The sequence below is a fragment of the Prinia subflava genome, chromosome 2, assembly GCF_021018805.1.
Source record: "Prinia subflava isolate CZ2003 ecotype Zambia chromosome 2, Cam_Psub_1.2, whole genome shotgun sequence".
NCBI classification, from domain to species: domain Eukaryota; kingdom Metazoa; phylum Chordata; class Aves; order Passeriformes; family Cisticolidae; genus Prinia; species Prinia subflava.
Genome location: NC_086248.1, coordinates 101,856,936 through 101,883,854, shown reverse-complemented (window position 1 = coordinate 101,883,854; position 26,919 = coordinate 101,856,936). Strand labels below are relative to the sequence as shown.

The 26,919-nt window shown below is 41.7% G+C and overlaps 1 protein-coding gene across 2 annotated transcripts in view; it reads right to left on the bottom strand.

Moving 5' to 3' along the window:
- Positions 1–1,543: 1,543 nt before the first annotated feature.
- Positions 1,544–26,919, bottom strand: part of SYNDIG1 (synapse differentiation inducing 1) — a 55,264-nt gene continuing 29,888 nt past the window's right edge. For both annotated transcript variants that reach the window (XM_063391252.1, XM_063391253.1), the window contains one exon: positions 1,544–3,261. In XM_063391252.1, coding sequence (XP_063247322.1) covers positions 3,103–3,261 — 159 coding nt within the window. In that variant the 3' untranslated portion in view covers positions 1,544–3,102. The remainder of the gene's footprint in view (positions 3,262–26,919) is intronic.

Here is a 26,919-nt window from a genome sequence, read left to right as displayed (position 1 = left end):
GTCCCTGTATCCAAACACAAGAGCTCACTGCATATGCACCATTCCTGCTCTTCCCGAAGGATGAGGAAAGAATGACCACGTGGCATAAATTAGTGCTGTCTCAGAGAGAGCAGTTGTTGGTGGCAGTTCTAGTCTTCATGCCATAGACGTAGATTTTAGATGTTTAGATGATTATATCTGCTTTGCCAACCAGAGGTGTTGCAGCAGGCCATGACAACATCACTTTTCTTAGGAAGACACAGGTCCCTGTTCAGCTCATCAGTGACCCACAGCTAAGACAATCAGCAAACTGGACCCCACACTAAGGCACAAAAGCACAAAAGCAATCACTGGGATCTTTATCCCCACTCTTGTCTGCAATGAGGCCCAGATCCACCTCCCCAGCATTCAAGCCCCCTTTAACCTCCTTGCTCATCACCCTGGATTGCCATTCCAAGTGCCAGCTCCATGTCACACTGTGGGTTGCTTCAGAATGTGAAGCACAAGAGCATCAACTTTCAGCCACATGATGTTTCCAGAAGCATTCCTGCTATGCAGGTCTTTTACACAGTGTTGCTGCTCCTGTTTGCTGTTCACTGGGGGACATGGAAAGCTGAACTCCCTGTGTTTGGAATGCTATTTTTAATTAGCAAAAAAACCCAAACCAAACCAAAACAAAACAAAAACAACAAAAAAAACCCCACAAACCCCCCCAAAAAACAAAAAAAAACCAAACCAAAACAAAACAAAAAACCACAACAAAAAACCAAAAAACAAAACTTGCACCTTGGGTGCAAGGGCCTGTATGGCATTTTTAAGGCTGCCCTCGAGGGAAAGTTTTTTCTAGCTCCAGATCTGGCTTTTGCCCCTCAGGTTAATATTCAGCCAGGACCATCACCAAAGATCATAAGGCACAGTGCTCAACCATAAGATTAGTTTTAAAATGACATTACTATTTTTGTTGTTAGGCTTGCTTAATGACCTTACAGTACCTGTATTTGCTTTCTATTTTTTTTTAACTCCAGGTAAACTTCAAGGCTAAGAAATACTACTTCCTTTCCCTTTAAGTGAATAATCAATGTTTTTTTATTCAATACCACGTACTTCAAATCTCAGGCTTTATGAGGAAGATTGACTGATTTCACACAAACCATGCATAATACACATGCAGAAGGGACTAAGAGTACATCGCCAGTCTCCAGGATTAGCTTGTAGCCCAACAATTTGCCATCCAATGTGGATGAAATCCCTATCCGTGGCAGGGAGGTTAGAGCTAAATGATTTTTAAGCTCCTGTCCCACTGAAACTATTCTATGGTTCTGAGAATTCAATGCCAAAAAACCTGCCAGTTACTATAACAGGCTTTTGAGTCCAGGGACAGCATGAGATGGTCCATACAAGCACCTCTTGAGGTAGCTGGACTGGGTATCCTGGGCCAAGTTTCACTCAGTCTAATGCCTCACATCCACCCCAAAAAAGTGTCACACAAAGCACCAGTAGCTATATACCATGTGTTTTAATAAACTGTATAGCTACCAGAAAAATAGGATTGCATGTGTTTGCTCTCTTCCCCCTAAAACAAAAGAAGTCAAATTCAAACCAAAATAATGGAAACCTAAAACAAGAGAAAAAGACTGTCCAAGAGCAAAGATGACACACAATACAGAGTTGGAGGAAAAGGTTTTTGATTACATCCTTGTTTAAAGAAACTGTGTTTGTAAAACATGAGGCAGTCAAATAATAAAACGGTCATTGATTTGTTTGCTTTTCCCCTTTCTGTGTGTATGTATATGTAGCTACATGTATATGTCTATGCTGATACACGTGGGGTGGGATGAAATGGTAAGACAAAAAATAGTTGAGTGCAAGAAATCTGTAAGACAAAAAAACAGTTGAGTGTGGGGAGCAAGTAAAGAAGAAAATAAATGTATCAGTCAGTGAAGTAAGGACAAGGCTTAATTTCCCTACAATTTACCACTGCTCTGCTTATTGGGGAACAGACTTGTCTCTCCACGGCTATGCCACATCCCACGACCCGCATCACAGCTGAGCTAGGAGCTTCTGATCTGAGTGATATTCACTGGTCTGTGTATGAGCAGGACCCCAGAAATGTCTGAAGCATTCCTTTCTCTGGTTAATTCCCATGCTTTACCATGATTTTTTAAATTAAAAACTTACTAGTATTTCAGTTTGAGTTTTCCCCAGGTTTCTTGCACTGACTGCTGTGCAGGTCTCCACAGCAAGGTGGAGCAGCCCAGATGAGCAATAATGCCACAGTCAAGTGCCATTATCACAGTGTGACTGGATAGAGGAATTAATTTTACAGTGGGTCTTATGTTACTTTGAAATTGCATTCTGTCTGCAAAACCGCGTCATGCAGCTGTAACCTCAGCTGTTCTTCACTGAGTAGGCCTTTTGCAGCACATCTTAATCCAAAAACAAGGAAAGGAAGTAAAAATGTTTTTAATTTACTTTTCTTCTTCCATGGAAACCTCCCCCAACAAGATGAGTAGGCAATACCACTCTATGCTGAGGTGTCTGATTCACTCTTAGGCAAAGGAGTCCTATGTTCAAAAGACAAAACAAGCCATGTTCTTCCTCTTGTTTTTATATTGCTCTTTTAGAGAACCAGTTGCTGCTGCTGTCCATGCTTCCCCAGATCTCAGTGCCGTGCTTAACAAGCAAATTAAGTTCAAGCTCATGCTCACTGCAGAGTTCAGGTGATCAAGAAGGTATTAAGAGAACAGCTCAGTTTGCCAGATGCTTGTAAACACCATATTGAAAAGAAGGCAAATACAAAACACTCTTCTCCACACATCCCGTCTTCCTTCCTTTTATTTTTTTCTTTTTTTTTTTTTTTTCATTCTTTGTCTCTGTTTTACTCTTTCTTTCCCTTTTTTGTACAGGGATTTATGAAGATAAGCAAGACTTGTGCATCAGAAATTGTGGAACTTCCCCCAGCCCCTCCAGCTTCCCACCCTACAACAATGCACAAGCCCATCTCATTCTGTATCTGCCCCCAGAAAGTGTTTGCCACTTTTTGGAAAACCACACAGTCTGATGTGCTGGGGACTTCTGCAATGCAGGAGCCATGTTGGATGGTTCTTTCCTCTTTTCTGAGGCTCATAGATGGTTGTTTTTTGACAGGTAGGCAATGAGAGCCACAGCTACCCCAACATAGATGCCAGTTCCGATTGTGATGGACAGGACAGCCAGGAAGAGAGCTCGCCGGGAGCTGGAGCTTGCGTGGTGAAAATCCCCCTTGGCTACTGCTTTGTTTGTCTGCAAGAGATACAATAACAACAATGTTTATTCGTTTTACCTGGAAATAAAGATGTGACTCTAATTTCTTGGCTGAAACAGGATCCTGGGATGTGATAGGTTAAACTGTCACAGACTGTTTTGTCTGTGGCAATCAGATATGTTTTAGTCAAATGAGGTCATTTGCACAATTGAGATGGTGATGGAACCAGCAGCATCTCAAAGGAGGGTGTCATTTTTGTAGACCATGGTGTGGTATCAAGCAGGGACACCTGGCAGGCAGTAAGAGATCTGTCACCTACAAGACAGGTCTTGTATAAGAAAATGAGCTCTCTAAGTTCTCTGACAGTCTTTGTTCCCTCATTACAATGAGTGAGGAGTCATCAGTGTTTTAATTGTATGTCTGCACAAATGATCAATTTGCTAGGACACTTTCTTCTTCAGTGCCATCTACTACTTTATTTATTTATTTATTTATTTATTTATTTATTTATTTATTTATTTATTTATTTTTGCTATTCAAACCAAATTGCTGCAGCCAAATGACAAGCTTCCACACATAAAAAGAAAAAAGCAAACCAAAACCGTTCTGCCTTTCTGTCAATGACTTTATTAGGAGAACTGTCTCTTCTCATTCATCAACCTAATTTTTTAAGCATAATGCTTTATGAATATTTCAGGCAGAAACAATACCAAACAATACAGGTGAGGCTGCACACTGGAGGGAGCTGTTTCAAAACAGCAAGATAGAAATAACACAGGTTTACACACCTGCTTTCATGCCCTTTGGTTTAGGCGAGGAAAGCATCCTACTCACTTTGCAAAGCCTCTCAGCAGGGTTACCAAAGATTCATGATCTTCTTGTCTGGAACCATGAAAGAATCAAAAGAAGATGCTTTCTTAAAAAAATGCCAGGCCCTTTTGGGATCATGTTAACATCTCTTAAAAGTGTTGGTAAGGAAAGCAGAGAAAGCTTTAAATAGAGCTGGTCCTTCAGCTTCCCTCAGAGACTTTCCTCATGCACCTGCTGCCCACCACAGAACCGGTCTTGATCTGAAAGGTCCCTGTTTACTGAAGTTGGACTGAGGGAAATACCCAGCAGTGAATATAACAGAACTTTTGGATAAACCTAGCTTCAACCCCCCAAAATGAAGAGAAAGTTTAAAAATTATAGAACATTTTGAAACTGGCATATCTGAAATGTCACTTTATGTAAGGGAAATATCTGCAACATTTGGGTTGGCCTCTGCATGAAACTTTGTAAAGCTTTAAACCATCATTTCTTCACTTAAAAATAGATGGGAAGTCAAATGGCAAAGAAACCACTAGTCAAAATGTCAAATAATCTGAAAACTTGACAGTATATCTTGATTGCTTCAATAGAAGAGGTTGGATTTACCAAAAATAATGAGTCAAAAGACCTGAAAGGATTCAGAAGGCTGGTTTTTCAAATACTAGTAGCCTTCTTCCTGAAAAGATCTTCAGCATAGCAACAATCCTTCTCAAAAAGAACAGAGTTTTCTTCCTTGATGAATGCTTTGAGGACAGCCCTGACCTTTGTGGAAGTATTGAATCTATGGTGAAAATCCAGTTTCTTGTTAAAGTGTTCACCCAGACAAAACCAGATGTCTTGTATTAGTTATGTGCTGCCATGAGGTTTCTGAATTACGCAGTTCCAGACATTATGATACAGAGTGATTTTGCTTGGGGAACACACCTGCACCTTCACAGAAAATTTTAGTTTCCAACATTTACCAAATTTACATTCCAACATTTACATAATTTACATTCCAATTACCTAATCTGAGTGCATTTTTTCCCTCTTACCTTAATGAATATTTTATGCTTTAGGAAAATTAAATCCCTCCTATATGGATTTTAATGGCAGACTGCATTGATAAGGGCACATGGGAAGGACAGCCTTATAGTTCTCCTTTATTACAATCAGAAAGATTTACACTAAGATGGAGAAACCAACCACACAGAAACCAGATTTCATCTGTGAAAGAGTAGTCTGAAGGAATTTGCTGAGTAATAAGAAAATTCTTTGATGTTTATTCCTAATTAGCAAAACCCTCACATTACTACTCAGCATCATTACATGAAAATTACAGCATTTATGCAGGTTTAAGTTAAAAGGATCTGAAAATACCAAACAAAATGCAGCTGAGGCTAAAAGTAATATTTTAGCATCTAGCAAATAATGAACAGTTTTTCTTGAATTTAGGGTTTTTTTAGAGGTATCAGCTCTTTGGTGGTTTGGATTACTTTGAAAAAGTCCCTTGGTTTTGGGATGAATCCAGCCATCCCGTGTCATACCTGACACAAAGAAATTACATCCTGCTGAGTTTTCTATGAGAGATGTCTTTGCTTTAGCAAAATCCATGATGTCAAGAAATGTCTTGTGTAGATCAGAGAGCCAACTCATATCCAGATACACCAGCTTTTCCATAGCTTTTTCAGCAACATCTGTTTCAGAGAACAGTGTAGCCAGGACTGTTGCAAGAATGAAGAGCCAGATGCGCTACAAACAAGAGTTTCATTCACTACAGACTCATAAAGCTACATATCTCAATGACAAATGTCTCAACCTTTTCTATTGTGCTTGAAAGTTGCTGCAAAAGTTTGCTTTTTTCCTGATCAAAATTGTGTTATCAATGGAGTTTTATAGTACTTCTGTCCACTCACTTCTTCCCCTCCCTTTCAAGGCTGTGGCTGGCAGCCAGGTAATGGATGTAACAATTTAATGTGGCCTTTGAATACGAGCAGGGGGCACAAGCTGTGAAGAAGGTTGGGTGCTAGAGGATTGAAAACAGGGATTTTTGCAAATACCAGCCACCGATTAATCTTCTCTTTAGAGGCTTTGGAAGCAAGCCAGAAAAGTGAGGAGGGGTGGAGGAAGAAGGGGTAAGGAGATCTGGAGATCTTCTTTTGTTTAACTAAAAAAATGAATGAAAAAAATATTTAAGAAACACTTTCAAGGAACTTCCTTGGAGGTTCAAGTTGAGCTTCTGCAGACCATATTCAGGCTGTCTCTGGGCTACATGTTTTATAGGCTGAGAAAAGATGAATAATGCACCTCCAAGCTGCAAGACTAAAACATTCTGCTGCATCCCACAGTGACTCATATATCATACTCTCAAAATACCTTCTGGTATGCAGTATCTGGAAACAAGAAACACACTGACCACAATTATTAATTCTGCCTCATCTCCCCAAGACTGGACAGCAGGATTGGCTCCATGCAGGAGGAGAAGAGATTATCCTGACCCCTTTGGTCAAGTGGTAAAAGGATTTCTTTTCACTTCATGGGAACAAAGAGTCACAAAGGCTAGGGATGCACAGGCTCCATGCATCCACTGGCCAGATGCTGAGTTTTAATTCTTCAAGTGACATGAAAAAAAAAAAAAAAAGGCACAGAATGAGGAGTAGCTCATACAGATGATGCTTGTGCTCTTGTATCTTCTATCTTTCTTCTAGTCAAACATTCTATCTCCTCTTTTTAACTTGCCTAAACTTGTACTTCTGCTCATCTCCAAATCTGGGACAGTAATTCCACCTTCAGGCTTATACCACTTGTTTCCACTGATAGTGAGAAAAAGACTCCAGTGTCTTTGCTAAAGACGTGGATGGGTAAAGGGTGAAGTCAGGATATGGCTCTGGACGTTGACAATTCCAGCAGGGAGCTGCCAGTCAGCTGGGGAAAGCTTGGGGCTGACAGACACTCAGCACAGGGATTGGGACATGCCAGAATGGTTTTTAGTCCTGAGGAGGGCATCAAAGGGACTATGCAGCCCAAACAAACAGCTCTATAGGCAGAAATTTAAACTAAATAAAGGACAAATTGTCCTTTGCTCTGCCAGACATTTGAAAATTCTGTTATGCCCATGGTATAATGGAAAGTTCAGCCTGTGGTGGCAAAGAGCTCTTCCAGAAGTTTCTGTGATTTCTGCTGGAAGGATGGCCCAGGGAATGGACATGAGTCTCAAACAGACGTTCTCCATCTGGAACTTACTGAGGTAACAATGGGGAGCAGGTCTCACCTGAAATGCATGTACTTCCAAACAGATCCACACAGTTTAAGTCCCTCTGTAGTTTAATCTGACCTTTCTTCATCCAGTGTTTCAAGTAGCATTTCCTGCATTGTGAGCATCTCCTTGTTTTCCCTCCAATATCATGTTAACTTCCAGCCTTTAAAATTTCCTGCCAAGCTCCTGAACAGTGATGTGGCAGGTGAAAAGAAGTGGCCTGAGAAATGATACTTCTACTGCCACCAAATTAAATGATGCTATGTTGGTAGAAGGAGATATACTGGGAACAGTATTTATCTCTGGAAATCCATGAAAGGTTCAGGAGTGTGAATGGGGGGATGAGGGTGTAAATGAAGACCAGCATGAGTCTATCTCTTTTGAGTGTTCAACTTTCAAAAAATCTGTGTTTCAGCCATTGGATCATTTTGCTGTCAAAGTATTCTGCTGGAATTAGAAAATACGGCATAGGCAAAGACATGATTTAGCTCCTGGCTGGTGTTGCCTGTGGCATTTGGTGGTGTCTTTGAGTAGAGATAAAACTATAAATGTCCAAGTGAAAATTCAACATGTGGAAAAAGAGCACAATAATGGGAACAGGAAGCATAAAAGACCTGAATGAGCAGAATGCAGAGAGATGTTTTTAGACAAGCTCCACAGCAACAGCTGTTAATTTGATTGCACTGGAAAGAATGAGACCTCAGCCTGAGATACAAAGGCAATTCTCTTTTCCTGGCATATACAGGAATTTGGATGTTTATGGTAAAGAAGATGATTTTGCCCTTCCACTTCACTTCTAGCCCTCAAGCAGATGTTTTGTGATGAAAGAGAAGAAAATTTGGAAAAAGTGACAGGTGGGAAGCCCACTTTACACATACAAATCCAGAGACTTCAAGTCCTTGCTGTTCTACAAAGTTTTGCAAGGTGTTATTCACAATCTGCTTGTACACAAATGTACCTGGAGTAAGTCTCCTCTCCATTTCACAACGAAAAGCAGGGCTTTTAGAACCTTGCAATGACTTTGTAGGGCTCCGCTGAAGGCCCTGCTAGAGGGACATTCTGGGGCAAGCTGCATTCATCTCTTTTTACCTCTAACTTGTTATGTAAGGTTGGTAGAGAGTAGATTCTCTTTGTCCTAATCCAATCCTACTGCAGTATGTCCATAGTACCAAATAAGAGAGAACCAGCTCCGTCATTTTTTTTTTCCTGTGGTTCCTTCTGTCTCTGATCCTCTCCCTCATTTGTGATGTGAGGAAGTCCATGTCGGTGTGTACTTTACATTCATAACAATGTCTCTTCCCTCCAGCATGAGTCACACAGCATGGGAAAGGGTGGAGGATGCTGTTCAGTGCTGGCAGAGAAGATCTCAGACTTCGATCCTCACCTCCCACCCTTGGAACAGGCAAGAATGATAGGAGTTTCTGCCTTGGACACCCTGAGCCACATTTTGGGGAAGAATAAAGTAAAGGCAACAGGCACAGTTTTAAAAGCATCTCTGGGGTAGTTTCTCCTCCTGACAGGAAGTGATTTGAGCAGAGAATCAGTTCATCAATCTCCTCACCCACAGGTGTCCCTCCAGAGCTGAAACTAAATCTCTGGGAATTATAAAGTCCCCTACCATATTAATGATTTTTGAAATAAGACTAAGAACTCTTGAGGTTAGATTCACTCATTTGTTGATCACAGTAGCTTTCCCAGGTACTTTTTTTGATATTACAAAGACCCATGATTTCCCTGTGTGTAATCTGTGTCACACCGTTTAGCTACTCCAAATTTCATGTGTTGAGGACTTTCAGAATAGCACTTTCTGAACTGTTATTGGCAGAAACTGGTTTCCTTAGGAGAGTTTGTTTTTTCCTAGCACAAGTGGTGAGTACCACACCAGTTTTACAGAATTGTTCCTGGGAGGAACATTTGCCAGACCAGCCTGCAAAGTCTGCAATTCCTCTTATCCTCACCAATGTGGTTTCATTCTTCTAGGAAGGAGATCTATCCTGAGCTATTTCCTGAGAAATGTTGTGTAATTTGATATGTTAACTATAAGGGTAAGAAATTATCAGGCACCATGGACTCTGCAGCATCTGACAGTGAATGTGAGGTAACTTATTCATCTTCCTTTCTGGTTACCGAGTATGAACTCAGCTTTTCAAAAGAGTCACCAGAGATCGAATGACGAACATCGTCTCTTTCACAGGAAAGCCTTTTCCCCCTTTCCATTCCTCTACTTTCTCAAAGTCTGCAAACAACCCCAACAATCAGAAAAAAAAAATCTTTATTTTTTTCTTGCATTACATTTTTGTTTTCTCTAAAACTTAATCCTCTTTTCTCCCTCTCTTCAGCATACAGCATACAGAGGCACAGCGTAAGTGATACAACTGGCTTTAGCAGGCAGGTATAAGGAGCTTCATGACCAGAGGGGTGATTAACAGGGAACAATAACCACTCTCCAAGGATTGTGTTGAGTGGGATATGAGAAAAAACGCCTGACAAACAAATGTTCAGAAAAAGTTGTTCTTGGGTTCCCAGCACTTTTAATCCATCAGAAAAAATGCTAAGGGAAAGGAGAGGCACAGGCTGTGAGTGTTTTAACTATCTCTTCACTAGGCCAGAATATTTAGTCAATTTGCTTTATAACTGGAGAAAACACCAGATAATTAAGAGCCTGATGATCCTGCAGCATTCTTGCCAGGCAGACAACTTCAGCAGGGATACATTCCACTTAGACTCCTGAATTAACATTAGCAGGCTGTCTTCAATTTCCCTGTGGCTGGGTATAAGGACATAATATACTTCCCTGTCTCCCCACACTGTCCAAGGCCACGGAAGGAACTTGATAAGTTCCTAAGATAAGTCACCACGTTGGCAACTTGAAATAAGCACAGACTGAAGAAATTTGTCACAGAGAGGTGCTAATTCCAGGCCTGAGGATGTATCTGATTAGGATAAAACTTCCCACTGTGGCATGATATCAGAAAGGAAGCAATGTGTAATACACATATCACCCTAAATTATGGGAATGGCATTTGTGCTCCATGAATACACAAAACCTGGACTGTGAAAAGGTGGAATGCCCAGAAAAACAACTCTGTGGGACCCTCTCCCCCTCCCCACCAAGAATGGTGAAGAAGAATCAACAGGATACTTCTGGATCCACAGGGGGTGATTACCTTTCTCTTGATCTCTCTCACCCCCTCATCTTTTCTATTTCTTTATATCTCTCTACCTCACATTTACTAATAATTAAAATCTGGGTTATTGGCTTTGGCATGTGGTATTATTGAGCATTAACTCGAGCAGGGGCATCTCTTGCCCACTGGATCACAACACTAGAAAAAGCTGGAATTTTTCTTCAAAGGTCTGAGACCAAATTCGCCTTTGGATACAATGGAAGAATTAATGTTTTTTCCAAAGTGGCTAAAAAATGGGGCTCAAAATCACATTGTTTCTGAGCTTGCAAGATCCTCTAAAGACGAATCTGTGTCTTTTACACACTTCTCTTTGGAAAAATCCTGCAAGGAAAGGTGGTGTCCTCAGCAAACTGAAGGCTTCTGCAAGGTATGTGGATTCCACCGAACTTTTATTTTAACATCATTTAGAGAGAAATCTAACTAAATCACAGGGTCACTAGGACACAGAAAATGTCTACACAGAATATTTATGGTTTAATTGTATTGCTTTAAGATGCAAATCAGTTTGCACTGAGCTTTTTTGTAACAGCCAGCTCTGCAATACATCACTTTGCAGGATATGAACAAGACTTGTCTTCCTTGCAAAGAAAGACTTTGGTTTTGAAAAGATGCAAAGCGCTTTACTAATGTGTGTCAAGAAGAAAGTGACTTAGTTAATCTGGATCTGGTGCTAGAAGGATGCATTTTACATAGTAGGAAACACTGAAGATAGATGATGATAGGAGACAGACAAATAGCAGGAAGCCCTAAATTCAACTCCAGAAGACTCCTGGTGGTCTAAAGCCCCCAGGACAAGTAGGAAGTGCCAAGCTTGTCACCACAGAGCCCAGTCCACAAAAAAAGTAGGACCCCAGGAGTTTCAGTTCCTTCTCTCCATATCGACAACCATTCCCTAACAGTAGCAGCACTTGCCTGCTCTCAGAGTCAGCATTTTCCTGCCTCCTGACTTTGGCTCCCAGCTAGCCAACAGCATCAAACCCAGTTGAATGTCAGGAAATCAGTGTTTCAGGTGTCTCAAAGCTCTGGGATTCTCTCTGAGCTGCAACAAAACTATTTCTTTCTTGCAGACACTTAAATGGTTGGGTTTTTTTAATTTCAAAAATTTAATGTGTTATCTTTCTCTTCTGATTAAAATTATAAACACTTCTTTCCCATATAAAACAAAAATGCAGAAGGAAATATTTAAAGTTCTAGAGGAGAAGAAAAGAAGAAGAGGGAGATCTTTTAATAATTTTTTTGAAGTCTAACTCTGTTGAAGATTAATCAGAGATAAAGGCAAGAGACTGAGATGAAAATTTTCATTTCTTTCTGACCAAGAGCAGAAAACATTGTTAAAAAATATGCTGAATACAAATGTATGCCATCAGACTTCTTTTTAGTTATGGGAATTAATTCTAGCAATTTCTATACATAATTTTTAAGTATTTCGTGCTGCTTCTGAGCTTTTCTGTGTGTTTTTATATATATGCACATTAACTAAACCTTGCAGATGAGAAGTTTTTTTCCAATTGAAAAAAAGCATACTGCTTGAAAATGTATTGATATGGGATGATAAAATATTTCCAAAATACTTTCAGACACCTGATACAATAAATTTCTCAAAGAAACTCTTTTCTGAAATACTATATTGTGAAAAATATGGGATGTTAATTCGTGTTCTTATGGGTTATGACATGTTAGAAATTATGAAAAACCACTGTATATATGTTATATGAGAATATAGTCTTAGTCTGCCTTGGAATTCACTGAGACAGAGGCAGGCACCACCCTGGAATTTCCATTTAGAAAGGAGACAAAGGATTTACAGGAAAACCTGACCTTCTCTTTGGCATCAGAAAGGAGGACACATTACGATAATCTATCAGTCCTTCCCCCATGGGTGGCAGAGCCATCAGAGCACCGTCACCAGCCATCGGAGCACCATCATCAGAACACCATCATCGTCCAAATCTCTGGAGAAGAACTCTTTCCATTCATAAACTTTGGTGTCCATTCACTCACGGGAGACCAGAAATGGACACCTTGCAGCAGAGGAGGAAACTCTTTTCAGCTCAGCTGGAGATGACTACGAATTCGAATAACCAGCCTAAAAACAAAAGGACTATGGGGAAATTTGTGCCAGAGGCGGAATAAAGTGTATAAAATCTAAGCCCCGAACAAGGCCAATTTGTGAACTCAGGGGGGACGGCAGTGTGCCACATACTGCGTCCCAGTTCACCCTTGACGATTCCCTGGGTCAATCGTCAATGTAACTCCGCTGAGGAGGTTTTGCCGAAATTCTGTAATTCGATCCTTTTTAATAAATCAAAAATTATATTCTTATATATATATTTTATATATTTCTAATTGGACTACTGTATTGGCATTTATAACATATACGTAGTAAATATAGTGTGTTCATTCGTGCTTTGGTGCATGCAAACTGTAAATATGTTCTATGAAATGTGACACTGGTTAAAGTCAGGCACAGAACTGACTAATCCCAAGACAGGCAACACCCAGAAACTGCCATTCAGAGGAGGACAATGCAATCAGAGGCTTTGCCATTGGCATCAGAATAGAGGACACATCAAGTAAAGAAATCAGTCCTCCTCCCATAACAGCAGAGCCCCGTGAATGCCCAGCCATCACACTTATCATAGGAGTGGAATGCCTGTTCATTCAGAATTTCATCATCTATTCACACACCAGAGGAAAGAAATTGACACTTCTCCCTCCCAGAGGAAAGCCCATTCAGTAGACCAATGACAGCGATACATTAGAATAACCACCCCAAGAAAACAAAGAACTGTGGGGAAATCCTATGCCAGGGGCGAAATAAACTGTATAAAACCCAGACTCCAGAAGGGACCAATTTGTGAACTCTGAGGGATTGCAGTGCAATAGAGGCTGCTTTCCATTCACCCTCTGACGATCCCGGAAATCTTCACCAATAACTCCACTTGTTGGTTTTACCAAAATTCTATAATCTTATTTTTTAATAAACCAAATTATATTTAATTGGCAAAGTGGATTGGCATTTATAACACTATATATATATATATATATACACACAAAGTCTTAAGGAATCAACAAAAATTTGGTGCATAAATTCCTATCTGAGTGAATAAGCATTCAATTTTTAATAGCTTTTCAATAGTCAACACATGTTTCTTCTGCATAAATGTGATCCTGCAGAGGAATCAACTCCTCTTGTTCAGGCTGGAAGGTTTAAGAGAATAAACTCCTGAGAAGAGATTTTCTGGACCTAGGGGATATTTTGTCTCTGCTGCTGACTCCAGAACTGAGGATGTACTTTGGAAAACACAGAGCTGAGAAGGGAGACATTAAGAAAATTATTCCTGTCCAGGATGCTCATTCTGTGGGGGAGATCTGGTAATTGCATTATTTAGTGTGATCACTGCAGTACAAAGAAAATATCTGGCATCCTTCTCACCTAGTCTCTGAAACCATCCTTGAATGAGGAAAGAAAGAATTAGGAGAAAGAAAGAAAGAAAGAAAGAATGTTCTGTAAGACAGGCACCATACCCAGACACCCATTAGTATCTACCAGTAGTGCCAGTAGTGGGCACTGGTACGGGCTGAAGAAACTGGAGTATGTGTTCTGGAATCTCGGGATTCAACTCCAGGAGGACCTCAACAGGAAGACTCAACAAGATCCCATTTTTCACACTGGGAAAAGTTCACCAGCTGACCTGGAGCAATTAATTGCTATGCATCACCACTGTTGGCATGGAAATTGAAGGTCTAAACTTGTGTTAAGCTGTCAGCACCCTGAAATTACTGCTCTGCCTTTTCTATGACTCAGCATCTGCAAGACAAGAACTCCATGTTCTTCAGCAGAAACGCATCCCAGAATTGTCATATGTTGGGGGTTAGATCTGGTTTTTTCTGTCAGAATTTTTCCCATAATTTTCCAGAAAACTAACTACTGAGTACTTATGGGTGCTTGAAGAAAACAAAGGAGTGGCCAAAGGAGCAGGTAGCACTGGACTACACCATTTTTTGGTCTATGGGAGTTTTCTCTCAGAGGTGAAAAGATACCTTGAAGTTTGGGGGCAGGTAAAGGACAGGGGTGGGGGCAGGTACTCTTGCTCTTGCTCTCATCATCGGAGAGAGGACGGTCAGCTGTTGCTTGCTGTGGGAGGAGTTCACTGTCACCAGCATGTCTGGTCCTGGGAAATCTACCATCATCTTCTTGGGTGCTCAGGAACTCTGAGCTCGCCTCCCCCTGCCCTGATTGGGCCGGCCCTGTCTCACCACTGCTGCTTCTTCAGCACTGCTTTGAGGCTTTCTGCTACTCTGTAGCCCCACACTGTCCTGCCCTGCCGGGACATCCCTGCCTTCTGGCTACCATCGCGGAGCTTCTGGTCTCATCCACCAGCCTGGGATTTTCCACCGTTCCAGCTTGGTGCTCTCAAAGTCCTGTCAGGCCACTGAGATCAGACCCTCCGGGCTTTGTGAAGCAAAGCCCCTCGAGGTCCCTGGTTCTGTTTATTATTAATGCTGTAGTTGTTGTTTGTTTGCCTTGTTATACATACTAGTAAAAAACTGCTATTCTTATTCCCATACCTCTGCCTGAAAGCCCCTTCAATTTTCTAAATTATAATAATTTGGAGGGAGGGGATTTGAATTCTCCATCTCTAGGGGGGTCCTGCCCATCCCTAGCAGATACCTGTCTTTCAAACCAAGACAGATTTTGTCTTTCAAACCAAGACAAGGTGCCAGCAGATACCAGCTTCTAATCTCTTGTAAACAAAAGCCCTCCTTCCTACCTCTGCAGCACTTATAGGTGGGCACTGCTGGGTTTCAATGGGCAGGGTTTGCACGAGTGTGGGTGTCATTAAAGGAGATTTATCTCTTCCCCCACAGAAGAGCTGAGTTGGAGGTGTGCAGAGGACAGTCAGGTGTGCAGCTGCAAGGAGCCCAGCAGCACCAAGAGCCAGCTTTGCCCATCCTTCCACTGCACAGTGAGCAGGGCAGAAAGCTGGTGATAAATCAGAGCAGTTCTCCAGAAAAGATGCTGTTGAAGTGTGAGTCACCTGCCTGAATACAAAGAACAGCTTCTCCCAACAGTTTTTCTGCTGCTCACATCACAGGGAGACCAGAAAGACCCCACAGCTGCAGGGAAATAAGAAAAAAAGTAAATGAGGGAACCCCTGCAGTTCTTGTAGCACAGAGCTGCTGGTTTAAGTTCCATGATTTCAAGAACATCCTGCTAATGGGCCTTCATCATGCCTTAGTCCGCTTCTATTCTTGACCTCAGGAAGAAAGTAAACTGCTTTGAGGCATGGATCTCCAAGGATTCTCTAACTCTGATGCTCTTTTCATCTAGCATCTCAGCAATGTCTGCTGTAGCCCCCTCATGGTATTGTTTTCTCCATGCTTCCTGAATCTCCTATTGCTGTACTAACAGAAAGGAGTAGGATGAAGTAGTGTGGCAGCACTTCCTACGCTGGCACTCTGGAACCACTTCATTTTTGTTTCCCAGGGCCCCAAATCAGAATATTTGCTGCTTTGATCATAGCTGGTGAAAGAAAGAGGCCATCCCGGGGGTCTCTTCTCCCTTTAACAAACTGCTCCACAGAAGCAGGGTTTTTCCTTGGTGGAAACCCATTAGCACACAAACATAAGTCCTCCTTGCCCAACAGGGAGAGCAGAGATTGCTAACAAGGATCTTTCTTCGTGCCTCTCAATAGTTGTCAACAACCTGCTCAAGTTTTTTATTATAAAATTATTTCAGTGTATACAAAGAAAACCATGAAGTCTGCTTCTTTTCTCTTTCCCTCTTATTCTTTTGCATACATATAGGGAGTGTTTCTTCATCTGTGATTTAATTGGCCTGGATGTTTATGCCAAAAGAAATGAGTAACAGGAATCAAGAGCTCTGCTCTCCAGCCTGTTGGCTTGTCTAGCAGCAGGTGGGTCAAGCCTGAGGAGCAGCTGCTACAGCTCCCTGTGTGCAGGATTGTTTGTCTGTGTCCCTGCCTGCACATCCTGCACTGAGGGGATGGCTGGGGAGAGGCAGGAATGCACAGACACATTCCCTGCGGGAGCAGCTGATCCGTATGGTGTGCTGTGTGAAGAGGGATAAAAGCCTTGTCAGGAAACCCTGGCTGAACAGAGGACTCATCCTGTCAAATGCAAACCTTGGGAATCAGGACAGGCCTTCATATTGAAAGGATTTTGCTTCTTGTTATCCAGTCCTTTTCTTTTAAGGTATGGGGAGCAGGGTATACTACCCTGGGCATCTGGCAGGATGGTAGCAGCTAGGAAGGAAATACCCTTCCTCACGTAAGTAAGTCTCTTTATTTGGGCGGTCTTGTGCCCAAGATCACTCCATCACATACAGGCAGGAAGAGGAGTGCTTCAACTTTGCTTTTGCTTTTCCTGCAAAACCCAGCTGAAGACTCTCCTTCCTTGTTAAATACGGGGTGTTACTTTTCCTGACAGTGATCATATGCCAAACTGCCACAGTCAATCTGTCAGTTGTGACACTGAAAGTACACAAGTCACGGGCTTCACCTCAGCCTGGGGAAGGCTAGGAATCAGTGTGCCTTGAGATCTGACAGCTCACATGATACATATCTTGAATTTGCTTGTGCCAGGGCTTTCCCAAGACCTCAGCCACCTGGGAAGAGATGGAAGGGACAGTCAGTGCCAAGCTGTTTTTAAAATCCACCTCTTGTGTGGGTTCCTAAGAGCAGCGTAGTGAAGGAAGAGCTGCTCTGCCTCTGGGGACCAAATTCTCAGAAGTTGTTCAGAGCAACTCTTACCTCTTGTGGAGATAAGCAGACCCATCTGATTCACTCAGTTGCAGTTTTACATAAAAGACTATGGAATATCATGGGCCCCATCCACAGGTGTGTTGGGGGTTAGATTTGTTTCTTTTTTACTTATGGAATTTTTTCCAATAAGTTGTTAGGAGACTAACTACTGGGTACTTGTGAGTGCTTGACCAAAACAAATAAGTGGCCAAAGGAGCAGGTAGCACCAGGATATGCCTTTTGTTTTTGGGTCTCTGGGAGTTTTCTCTCAGACTAGGGAGGTAACGAGAGTTTTGAGGCAGTTTCGCTCACTTGTTCTCAGCATCAGAGAGGACGGTCGGGCTGCTGTTTGCTGTGGGAGGAGTTCACTGTCGTCACTCTGTCCTGGGAAATCTACCATCACCTGCTCGGGTGCCCAGGAACTCTGAGCTCGCCTCCCCCTGCCCTGATGGGCTGGCCCTGCCCCACCGCCGCTGCTTTCTTCAGCACTGCTTTGAGGCTTTCTGCTACTCTGTGGCCCCGCACTGCCCCTGCCCTGCCGGGACATCCCTGCCTTCTGGCTACCATCGCAGAGCTTCTGGTCTCATCCACCAGCCTGGGATTTTCCACCGTTGCAGCTTGGTGCTCTCAGAGACCCACAGGGGCACCAAGCTCTAACTGCCCCAGGCTTTGTGAAGCAAAGCTCCTCGAGGTTCCTGGTTCTGTTTATTATTAATGCTGTAGTTGTTGTTGTTTGTTTGCCCTGTCATACATACCAGTAAAAAACTGTTATTCTTATCCCCATACCTCTGCCTGAAAGCCCCTTCAATTTTCTAAATTATAATAATTTGGAGGGAGGGGATTTGAATTCTCCATCTCTAGAGGGGTCCTGCCCATCCCTAGCAGATACCTGTCCTTCAAATCAAGACAAGGTGGCAGCAAATGGAGCAAGGTGAGAGTCTGGATGCAAAGGTATAAACAGTGTGGCTGCTTAAGTATCTTCCACAGTGCAGACATGGATCTGCAAAAGGAGAGTTACTCAGTGAGGCCTAAAAGCTATCCTGGACTGATGTAACTGTTGCATTCGTCCATCAGAGGATTTCAGCAGGAAGTCATGCAAGTGGAAAAGGATTTGATGATTAATTATTTCAGAGCTGGCTTGTTCGCTTCTCCTTCCCCTTCCCGCTGCCTTTCCCTGTCATGTCTCTGCCTAACTGGGCTAATACATGTTTCATGACTGAAAATACATCCTCTCCAAAAATATTCCACTGAAATATTAATGAACAACAGTTTTAATTATTTGCTCAGTGCTTAATGACTTGATGGCAGCTACTCTGCCAGAGGTCTAAAACAACTGTCTGCCTTGGTGACCAGCACTTTCCAATTGTCGCCTTCTTTTCCCTCTCTATGGCTCATTTTTTTTAGTCTGTAAGTCCTCAGGGATGGGCTGAAGCGTTTTTCTTAATATTTCCAAGGACTTTGATTTGTAGAGCTCCTAGAAAAATAGGACTCCTTTTCCTAGACAAATGCTGGTGGCAGTAAAAGAGACACAGATGTTATCAAGAGCATCCTGTGAAATGAAGTTAACTGTCCACACTTCTCTCTTCCACTGGAACATAGCAGAAGGCCTCAAAGCTTTTTGAACAGGGTACAAATACTATTAAAGTGTGGCCCTCTGAGGCCCTCTGTTGCCTTTTGGTTCAGAGAGGAGGTTCTCACAGTGGCAAGGATGCCAACCCCAAAAACACTCTAAGGGAAAGATATATTGCACTTGTAATTACATTTCTATCTCCCTATACAAAAAAAGTTGTCTGCTACTGGAGCAGATATTTCCTTGTTGCAAAAGTAGTTATTCCTGCTCATTCAGAATGACTTCTTGGTTTCTTGTTGCCAACAGCAACATCATAAGAAAAATGTGCAGAGATAGGAGATCACTCTCCCAGGGCACATCTCTGCCACTCCTGATGGCAGTGGTACTGCAGGACTCCATCCATGACTCCCACAGCAAATGTCTCAGTCATTTCAAACCTGCTACTGAGACATATTTAAGACATGCTCTGTGATGTCTGTATGCTGGGGGCTGAAGAAAAGTATCCACTTGATGATACCCTTTCAGGGAATGTCATCTAATACCTCCCACAGGCAAGCACCAGCCAGAAAGAGGGCCTTCAAATGTCCAGAGGCATCTGGGATGATGGGGAAGGAGAGGAGCTCCAGGAAAGAAGTTTTGAAGCCAGGAGGCCTCCTGACATCTCTGGGAAGTGGTGTGGAACAGCCACAACTGCTGGTGATTTTGGCAGTCTGGGCAGCAGGACAGATTGGCAGTGATGTGCACTAAATTTCTGTGTGGGACTCCAGAGTGGGAGGGATGTGGTGCTTCATCTCATCTCTGTGCCATATCCCCTCTTGGGCAGGACTGCAGACTGAAACTTCCTTCTCCAGCTCAGTATTAGGCAACATGCTGAAGAGCACTGGGGAGGGGAAAGGGGATAAGAAAGAGAAAGATAAGAGACCCTGCTGCAAAGAAGAGTCAAGAATAAATAGCTGGAGAGCCCAAGCAGCAATCTTTAGTGGCCTTTAACTTCTCTGGAATTTGAAATTTATTCTCATTTGTATGTTTTATTCAAAAACCTCCTCTTGGCAAATTCAACAAAATATGAAGGTCTTCACAACACAGAATGGGCTGGCATGAGTGCTTTGATTCAGAAAAGCATTGAGAACTTGGTCAGATCTGACTTTTGCTCCATTCTGCATTGTTGCTATGAGTTTTTCTTGGTTTGCTGAGCGTTCATATTAAAGGAGAAATGTGCAGTTTCTCACGCTGGTGAATTGTAAACACAGGACTATGTTTTGGGAGTTATCACCGTGGAGGCCTAGCCAGAAAACACTGGGGACACAGATCTGGGTGCAACAGAGCAGCAGGGCAGAAGGCCTGCTCCTTAGTTTATTTTTCCATTATATACCTGTGGCAAGGTGACCATGGATTGGAGAAGGGTATCTCCACCTCTTCTGCCACATTGGTCCAGGAGGCTGTCATTCAACCTCCCCTTCTCTTGGAGAAGGAATTCATAACATTGCCAATATTTACAAAACATGGTCCTGTGTTTACAATTCACCAGCGTGAGAAACTGCACATTTCTCCTTTAATATGAACGCTCAGCAAACCAGGAAAAACTCATGGCAACACTGCATCAACCTTCCCAAACCCATAAGAATGCCAACACTGAGCCTTTCTCTGCAGCACCAGGGGCCAGTGGTAGGTGTGTTATCCTGCCCTTACCTTAATCCTGATTAACTGACCTATGTTTTGAACCAAATAATTTTTATGAAGAACTGAAAAAGTGTAGGAGCAGTTGAAGTGGCACTGTTCCTGCCAATGTCAGCTGATCCCTGTGCAGAATGGAGGTGGCATTCATGTTTTGCAAATGGGCCTGAGCTACAGTTCATCTCACTGCTGAGCTTCTTTTGAAACTTTCTGCAATAGCTTTTTTACACCCACCCATACAGAGAATGATACGCTTCCAGGGTAATAATGACACTTTTCTGCTAGAAAGACACACAGGTAGCAACAGCAGCCAGATCCGAGGCACCTCTCAGTGCCTGTACCAGCTCTCCTCCCCATATTCCACTCCACATCTGCAAGAACACTTCCATGCCATGTCAGGGGTCTTGCTTCAAAGAATATGATCAGCCCTTTGCATCCATGATCTCAGAGTGCAAGCTCAAGGACAAAGCAAGATCTCATGTCACACAGTGGGGCCAAGGACAGCTTTGGATCCCCCCAGCCCCAGACTCAAGCCTGGGTGACCTGCTCTTCCTGTGGTTGGTATTCCACTGTAAATGGGTGGAAATGAAGCTCTTCAGATCAAGGAAACTTGGTGGCAAGGCACAACTACAGCTGGGAGAGGATACAGATGTGGTAAAGCATCAGCCTAACCTGCACTGGGGTTTGTCCATGTCAATTTGTGGAGGCATAGAGAGAGTTTTTCAAGTTCTTTCCATGAACACAGAGGTGAGGACATCTTTTCACAGCAGACAAAGGGAGAGGCAGAACAAATACACACCCACTCTTTTAAGATGTCTGGATAAGTGTGGCTCAAAAAACCCATAGAATTCCACATTACGGACCCTTCTGAGAGACAGCAGAAGTGAGATATCCTTGTGGAATAACCAAAAAAAGAGCAAGAAGTTTGAGGAAGGGGATGGGAAGGCATACTTTGCATTTGTAGAAGATGTTAGAGACCTCTGTGGAACAGACCTGAGGTGGTCCAAGGACAGAACACCTCAAGACAAGTTTGTTTCTGTGGTTCTGTTTTATGAAACAAAATCCAGTGTTCATGTTACCTTGTTGATACTGAAGTAAGGATTGACTAGAGTATTCTCATGACAGATGTCTTGCTATGAATCCTTGGAAATCTCATCTCTAATGCTGCCAGGCTTGAAGGAGAGACCCCTCTTTGTGATCCAAAAAAGCTGAAGATCACTGCTTGCTCCATTAACAGTACTGCTGTTCCTCAGCAAGTCTGAGGCTGGAAAAATAAGCTTGCATAACATCAAAGAATGGACACTTGAAGGGACAGTAGGTTTTCATCAGTAGGAAACATATCCTAGGAAGTGTAAAAATGCTGGGAAAGTACACTAAGCTATTTTCTCTAAACAGCCTTCTAGTCTTCAAAGAAGGTTATCATGGAAAGAGAACAATTTAGAGATCTCATATCCCTTTTGTTTATTTTGTTACTTTGTTCATTCCTTTGTGCAGTGAAGATCCCAGCAGAAACATCAGGCTAACTGACATAGTCACTGACAGATCTTAAATATTAATAAACAGATCTGTCTTCTGTAATTTGGAGCAAACTTCCAGATAGGGGTGCTCTGAAAGCAGCTGTTTGCTTGCATGATCTGGTTGAAGAGGATGCCAAAATGATATGCAGGATCCAGAATTGGCAAAAGAGGGTGATTAAAATAGCTATGACTGCTGGCAGAGCACGGACTAAAAGTGCTTCTGTTTTAAGTGGATAAGTTTCAATGGAGGAAATCAGCTGACATAGATATAAAGTCCCAGCATCCCAGGGGGAATTTTTCACAGCCCTTTCTTCACCATTAAACTTGCAAGACAGAACCTGAGATTTACAGAAGCAACCAGCAGGGCCTGGCTGGGAATTTTTTCTCCATGTGTTTTATGGTTGTTAGCCTGTATTACAACATTAGACAGAATGAGACAGCTCCTGTGAAAATTTTCTTGGGGCTGTGTAAAACGGTTCTGAGAAAAGGGAAATATTTTGGTTCCAATTCTCAGTTGTACTGTGGCTCAAAGGCAGCTCCACCAGGATGCTCCATGGCCAGGAAGCTCCAGGATGTTCTTTCCAGGACTCCTACCACAACTAAAGAACACAAATAAAAAGAATTTGTAGCAATTCTTTATGTAGACATGAAGTCTTTTAGCTGCAAACTTGGGTTTCCTTTTGTTTTTCTTTGAATAGTGTATTCCCATTGAAGTGTTGTTTGTTGGGTTTAAGTTCTTTTCTTCTGCAAGGAGGTGAAAAAAGAGGAAACATTCTGCTTTTGGACCAGCTGTCAAACCCTTTTTGATGGCTGGAAATGTATCAACCCAGCCTCTTAGAAGGAATTTGTAACAATTCTTAGATATTCAGTTTAGATTTACTAAGCTTTAAGAAATCTCTGAAAGGCTTCTTCCTTTCAGTAGGAGGAGACTACTGATTATTTTCAGATTGCAGGGGGATTAATAAAGCACAAAGTAACTAAATATCAGTCTAAAAATACACAGACTTGGTCTCTGCAATCCTAAAAAGCAGTAGGGTCACCATCTAGAAAACTCACCAAAATATTATAAACATGACATCAGAACAAGAGAACACAAACACAATACAAATCGTTGTCACAGAGATATCATGTGACTTTATCAGTTGAAGGACACAAAATTTGTGTGAAGAAATGAGAAATCATACAAACTGGATACTATACCTAAAAGCAAAGGAAACATACAATGTTTCATGGATATCAAGAAGAATTCAGAAGGAACCAGCCTGGAGTCTTGATCTGTCCCATTACTCAGAAACAAAGTATAGACCTTAAGTAGAAAATTAAATCCTAGAGCTTTAAATGCACCCATTTATGGGAAATGGAAACTTCTTATCTCATAATGCAGGCTTTCCAGAGCAAAGTGATTTCTAATCATCAGTCCCACCTCTTTCCCATTTCTTCATAAAAAACCCAGAAATGTCAGAACTGGCATTTGATCCTAAGGAAGATTTTTGAAGTCTGGAAAGACCTCTTAGATTGAAAAATGAGTGGGGTTTTGGGGGGTTTGTTTGTTTGTTTTCCTGTTGAAGGAGAAATTAATGGTGGGAGAAAAGAGGCTCCCAGTATTTGCTGCCAACACTTTTCTGCTCTTTGAAGAAATAAGCTACTTTTCAAGTCACAAAGGCAGGCCTACTCACCTGCCTCTGTACCTTGAAAGAATGTTGGCATTATATTTTCTAATAAAGTTGGCCACAAGTCACAGACAGGAGGGTACTCACCAACCCAAAGATCTGTAAATAAGATCATTGGGAAAAGACTGCAAATGCACCACATATCAAAGTAACCAGTAAACTAATTTAAGAAGGAGATTGATTGCTGCTGTGTGAAATTAAAAATGACTAGGCCTTTTTTTCCCCCCACTGAAATTAGTCACAGGGAAGAGGCATGTTAATAAATCAGTTCTGGTGCATAGCAAACAGGCATAAGGAAAAGTAAAAAGCTACTAGAGATCTTTATCTCTGTCTATAAAAGCTGCAAAGCCATTCCTGGCTGTTCATCCAAACCTTTTGCCCATCTCTGCCCAGGTGAAGTGATATTGCATTTCACTCTCTTTATGTCTAGAAAGCTTTTCCTGAAATTAAACCCGTCTCACTTGACTGAGGGTGTTTTAGTCATCCTGAAGTGTGTGTAGAGAAGAATGTAAATACTACCTGCCTTTCCCATGCTTTGAGAGTGTAATGAATGAGCGTGGTTCGTGCTAAATTGTAACAATATATATCTTCAATATCACTTAATATCAACAGGTTAGTAGTGTAACTTTATATTTAATCAATATTAGCAGAATTAGTAAAACTAACTTCAGATAAAGGCGTAGTGTTAGAAGAGGCCCCCCCTCCTTTTTTCCTTGGCAAAATACCATGAGAAAACAGGACATTAGACCAAGAACAGTTAGTAAGGGAGTAGTGTCCTTGAAGATGCTAAAAAGGGGTTGAAAAGAGTCCAGGAAAACTAATATAAGGACTGATGTTACTTTTTGGCTATATCTAATAGAATTTAACTATTTAGTTGTATAACACTAGCTTGGCACATATGTATAACTTGCAAGGTCAAACAAAGGACATACAAGGAAGAGAAGTAGCCTTCATCCCAGCCACCACCAAAAGGAGTCAGAAGACCCTCAAATAACAACTGGAGCATGCGCAATGAATAAGGTGACGCAGATTTCAAGAATCGAAACCGGGAGGAAACAATTGAAGATGGGAGGAGATGGGGTGTTGGCTACCGTATAAAAGTATAGATGAAATAGGCTTTGATTCGTACATGGGGTAGGGTCCTGAATCCTGCACATGTACCCTGGCCCAGCCAGCCTGCCTTTTGCTCATGCTTTATTGATAGTGGGTCCATTCACTGTTAAATTACTTTCATAAAGAATGCGATACATTTTTATTTGAATGTATCCTTTTATTTAATTATATTGATCTCAATTAAAATTTGCTGCTAAATTTCACCTTGCATGTTTTGGGACCTTTTCATTTATAACAAGAGTATTCCTTAATTTCTCTCTGTTCAGCTCTTCTCCAGCCTTTTCTCCTGCTCTGCTCTGCAGCATTGAGGAGCCTTAGCTGTCTTTCAGACATTGAATTTAATGATCGCAGTAACTGTGCTACACAATATATTGTGCGTAAATTAAGCTGAATGGGACAGTTGTGAATTATTCTTCAGTGGGGTTGTTTAAGCTGGGTTTGTGTTCAGAGTTTGGGTTTTTCACTTGGTGGTAAGTGGCCATCGTGGGAGGAGCTTCGATCGGAGGAGTAACATCAGGGAGAACTGGATTGGCTCACAGCAGCAGCAATCACTCAACGGAGTTACCCAAGGATTGGACAGAAATGCGCCATCGGGTTGGACCAGTCAGGGAGCCAATCAGAAGGGGCATGGTTTGGAGCCACCCGGAGGCTATAAAAAGGCTCCCCGAGGGAGGGGTGGGGTCTCTGAAGGTACTTGAGACCGAAGTAGCACTCAGCACTTGTGCTTCTTTCTTTTTTTTTTTTTTATTTTAAGTCTGCTTCATCACTAGGAACCTTGGGTTTATCCCAGCTCCCTTTTTCCAGTTGTTGCCTTCTTCAACAAACACCCAATTAGCCACATCATGGTGACTGGCTACTTTGTAACACAACAGAAGCGTAGGCAAAAGAAAGAAGGAAGAGTTGGCACAGGCAGAGATGCATTGTGCTGAATTTTACATGTGGACCAGAAGGCTTTTTATTACATGATTTTCCTCTTTACAGCTCCCTGCAGAGCAGTGAGTACACAGATTAGGCTGTAAACCCATACAGTGCAGTCTGTATAAATCAGAAATATAAAGCCATGTAATATTCCCTCATGGTGATCCAGCACCATCAGCCCTGTCAAAGCCTGAGAGAGGGGCCCATTATTGCTTTTGGTGGAATGTCTCTGTTTGCAGAGATGAGAGAAGAATGAAGAGGGGGCACAGCTAGTGAAAGGGATCAAGAGTACTGGGCATATATATATCCCTGATATCATATCATATCATATATCATATATCATATATCATATATCATATATCATATATCATATATCATATCATATCATATCATATCATATGTATTATATATTAATATTATAGATTATAAATATATATATAAAATAAACATATAGAAATATATACATTATCAATTATAATATTGATATTAATATTAATATTAATATCAATAGTAATATACATTAATATATGATATGATATGATATGATATGATATGATATGATATGATATGATGATATGATATGATATGATATGATATGATATGATATTGTATTTATTATATTTATTATATTTCCCAAATATAAAGAGACTTACTCAAGAAATTTTATGAGTCCATGACAAAATGGGTTTAAGACCTCAAGACTTTATTCCTAGCTGGGATTTTGCACCAGAAATGAGAGCCCTGCTCCTAACTGTACAAAAATGACCCTTCCACATACATCCTGACACTTGAGGAAGCAGATTCAACAGCTGTGAAAGATACTGTTTGAAGATGTTACACGAGGGGAAAAAACAACCCCCCCCAAACAAAAACAAAAACCCCAAAACAAAACCCCCAAAAAACAAAAAACAAACAACAACAAAACAAAACAAAAGGCAAAAAAACCCCACAAAAAACCCCCACAAACAAACAAACAAAACCCCCACCACACCACATTTTGTGAACTAATGAGCAGCCCTGGCAGCTGAAATGATCAGTGGCACATAATTTCATGTCAAGAGACATTTGCCTCCTGAGAGCCATATTAATGGAGTTCAACTGGGTGTTGATATGGTTATCCTTTGCTGCTAGGTCTAGAGATATTTTCCACAGGCAGACAGGCTGCAGGCTAATGATCCTTCCTTGCTGGGTCTCAGAGGCAGCGAGCTCTCCCAGATATCCCTGTCACAGATAG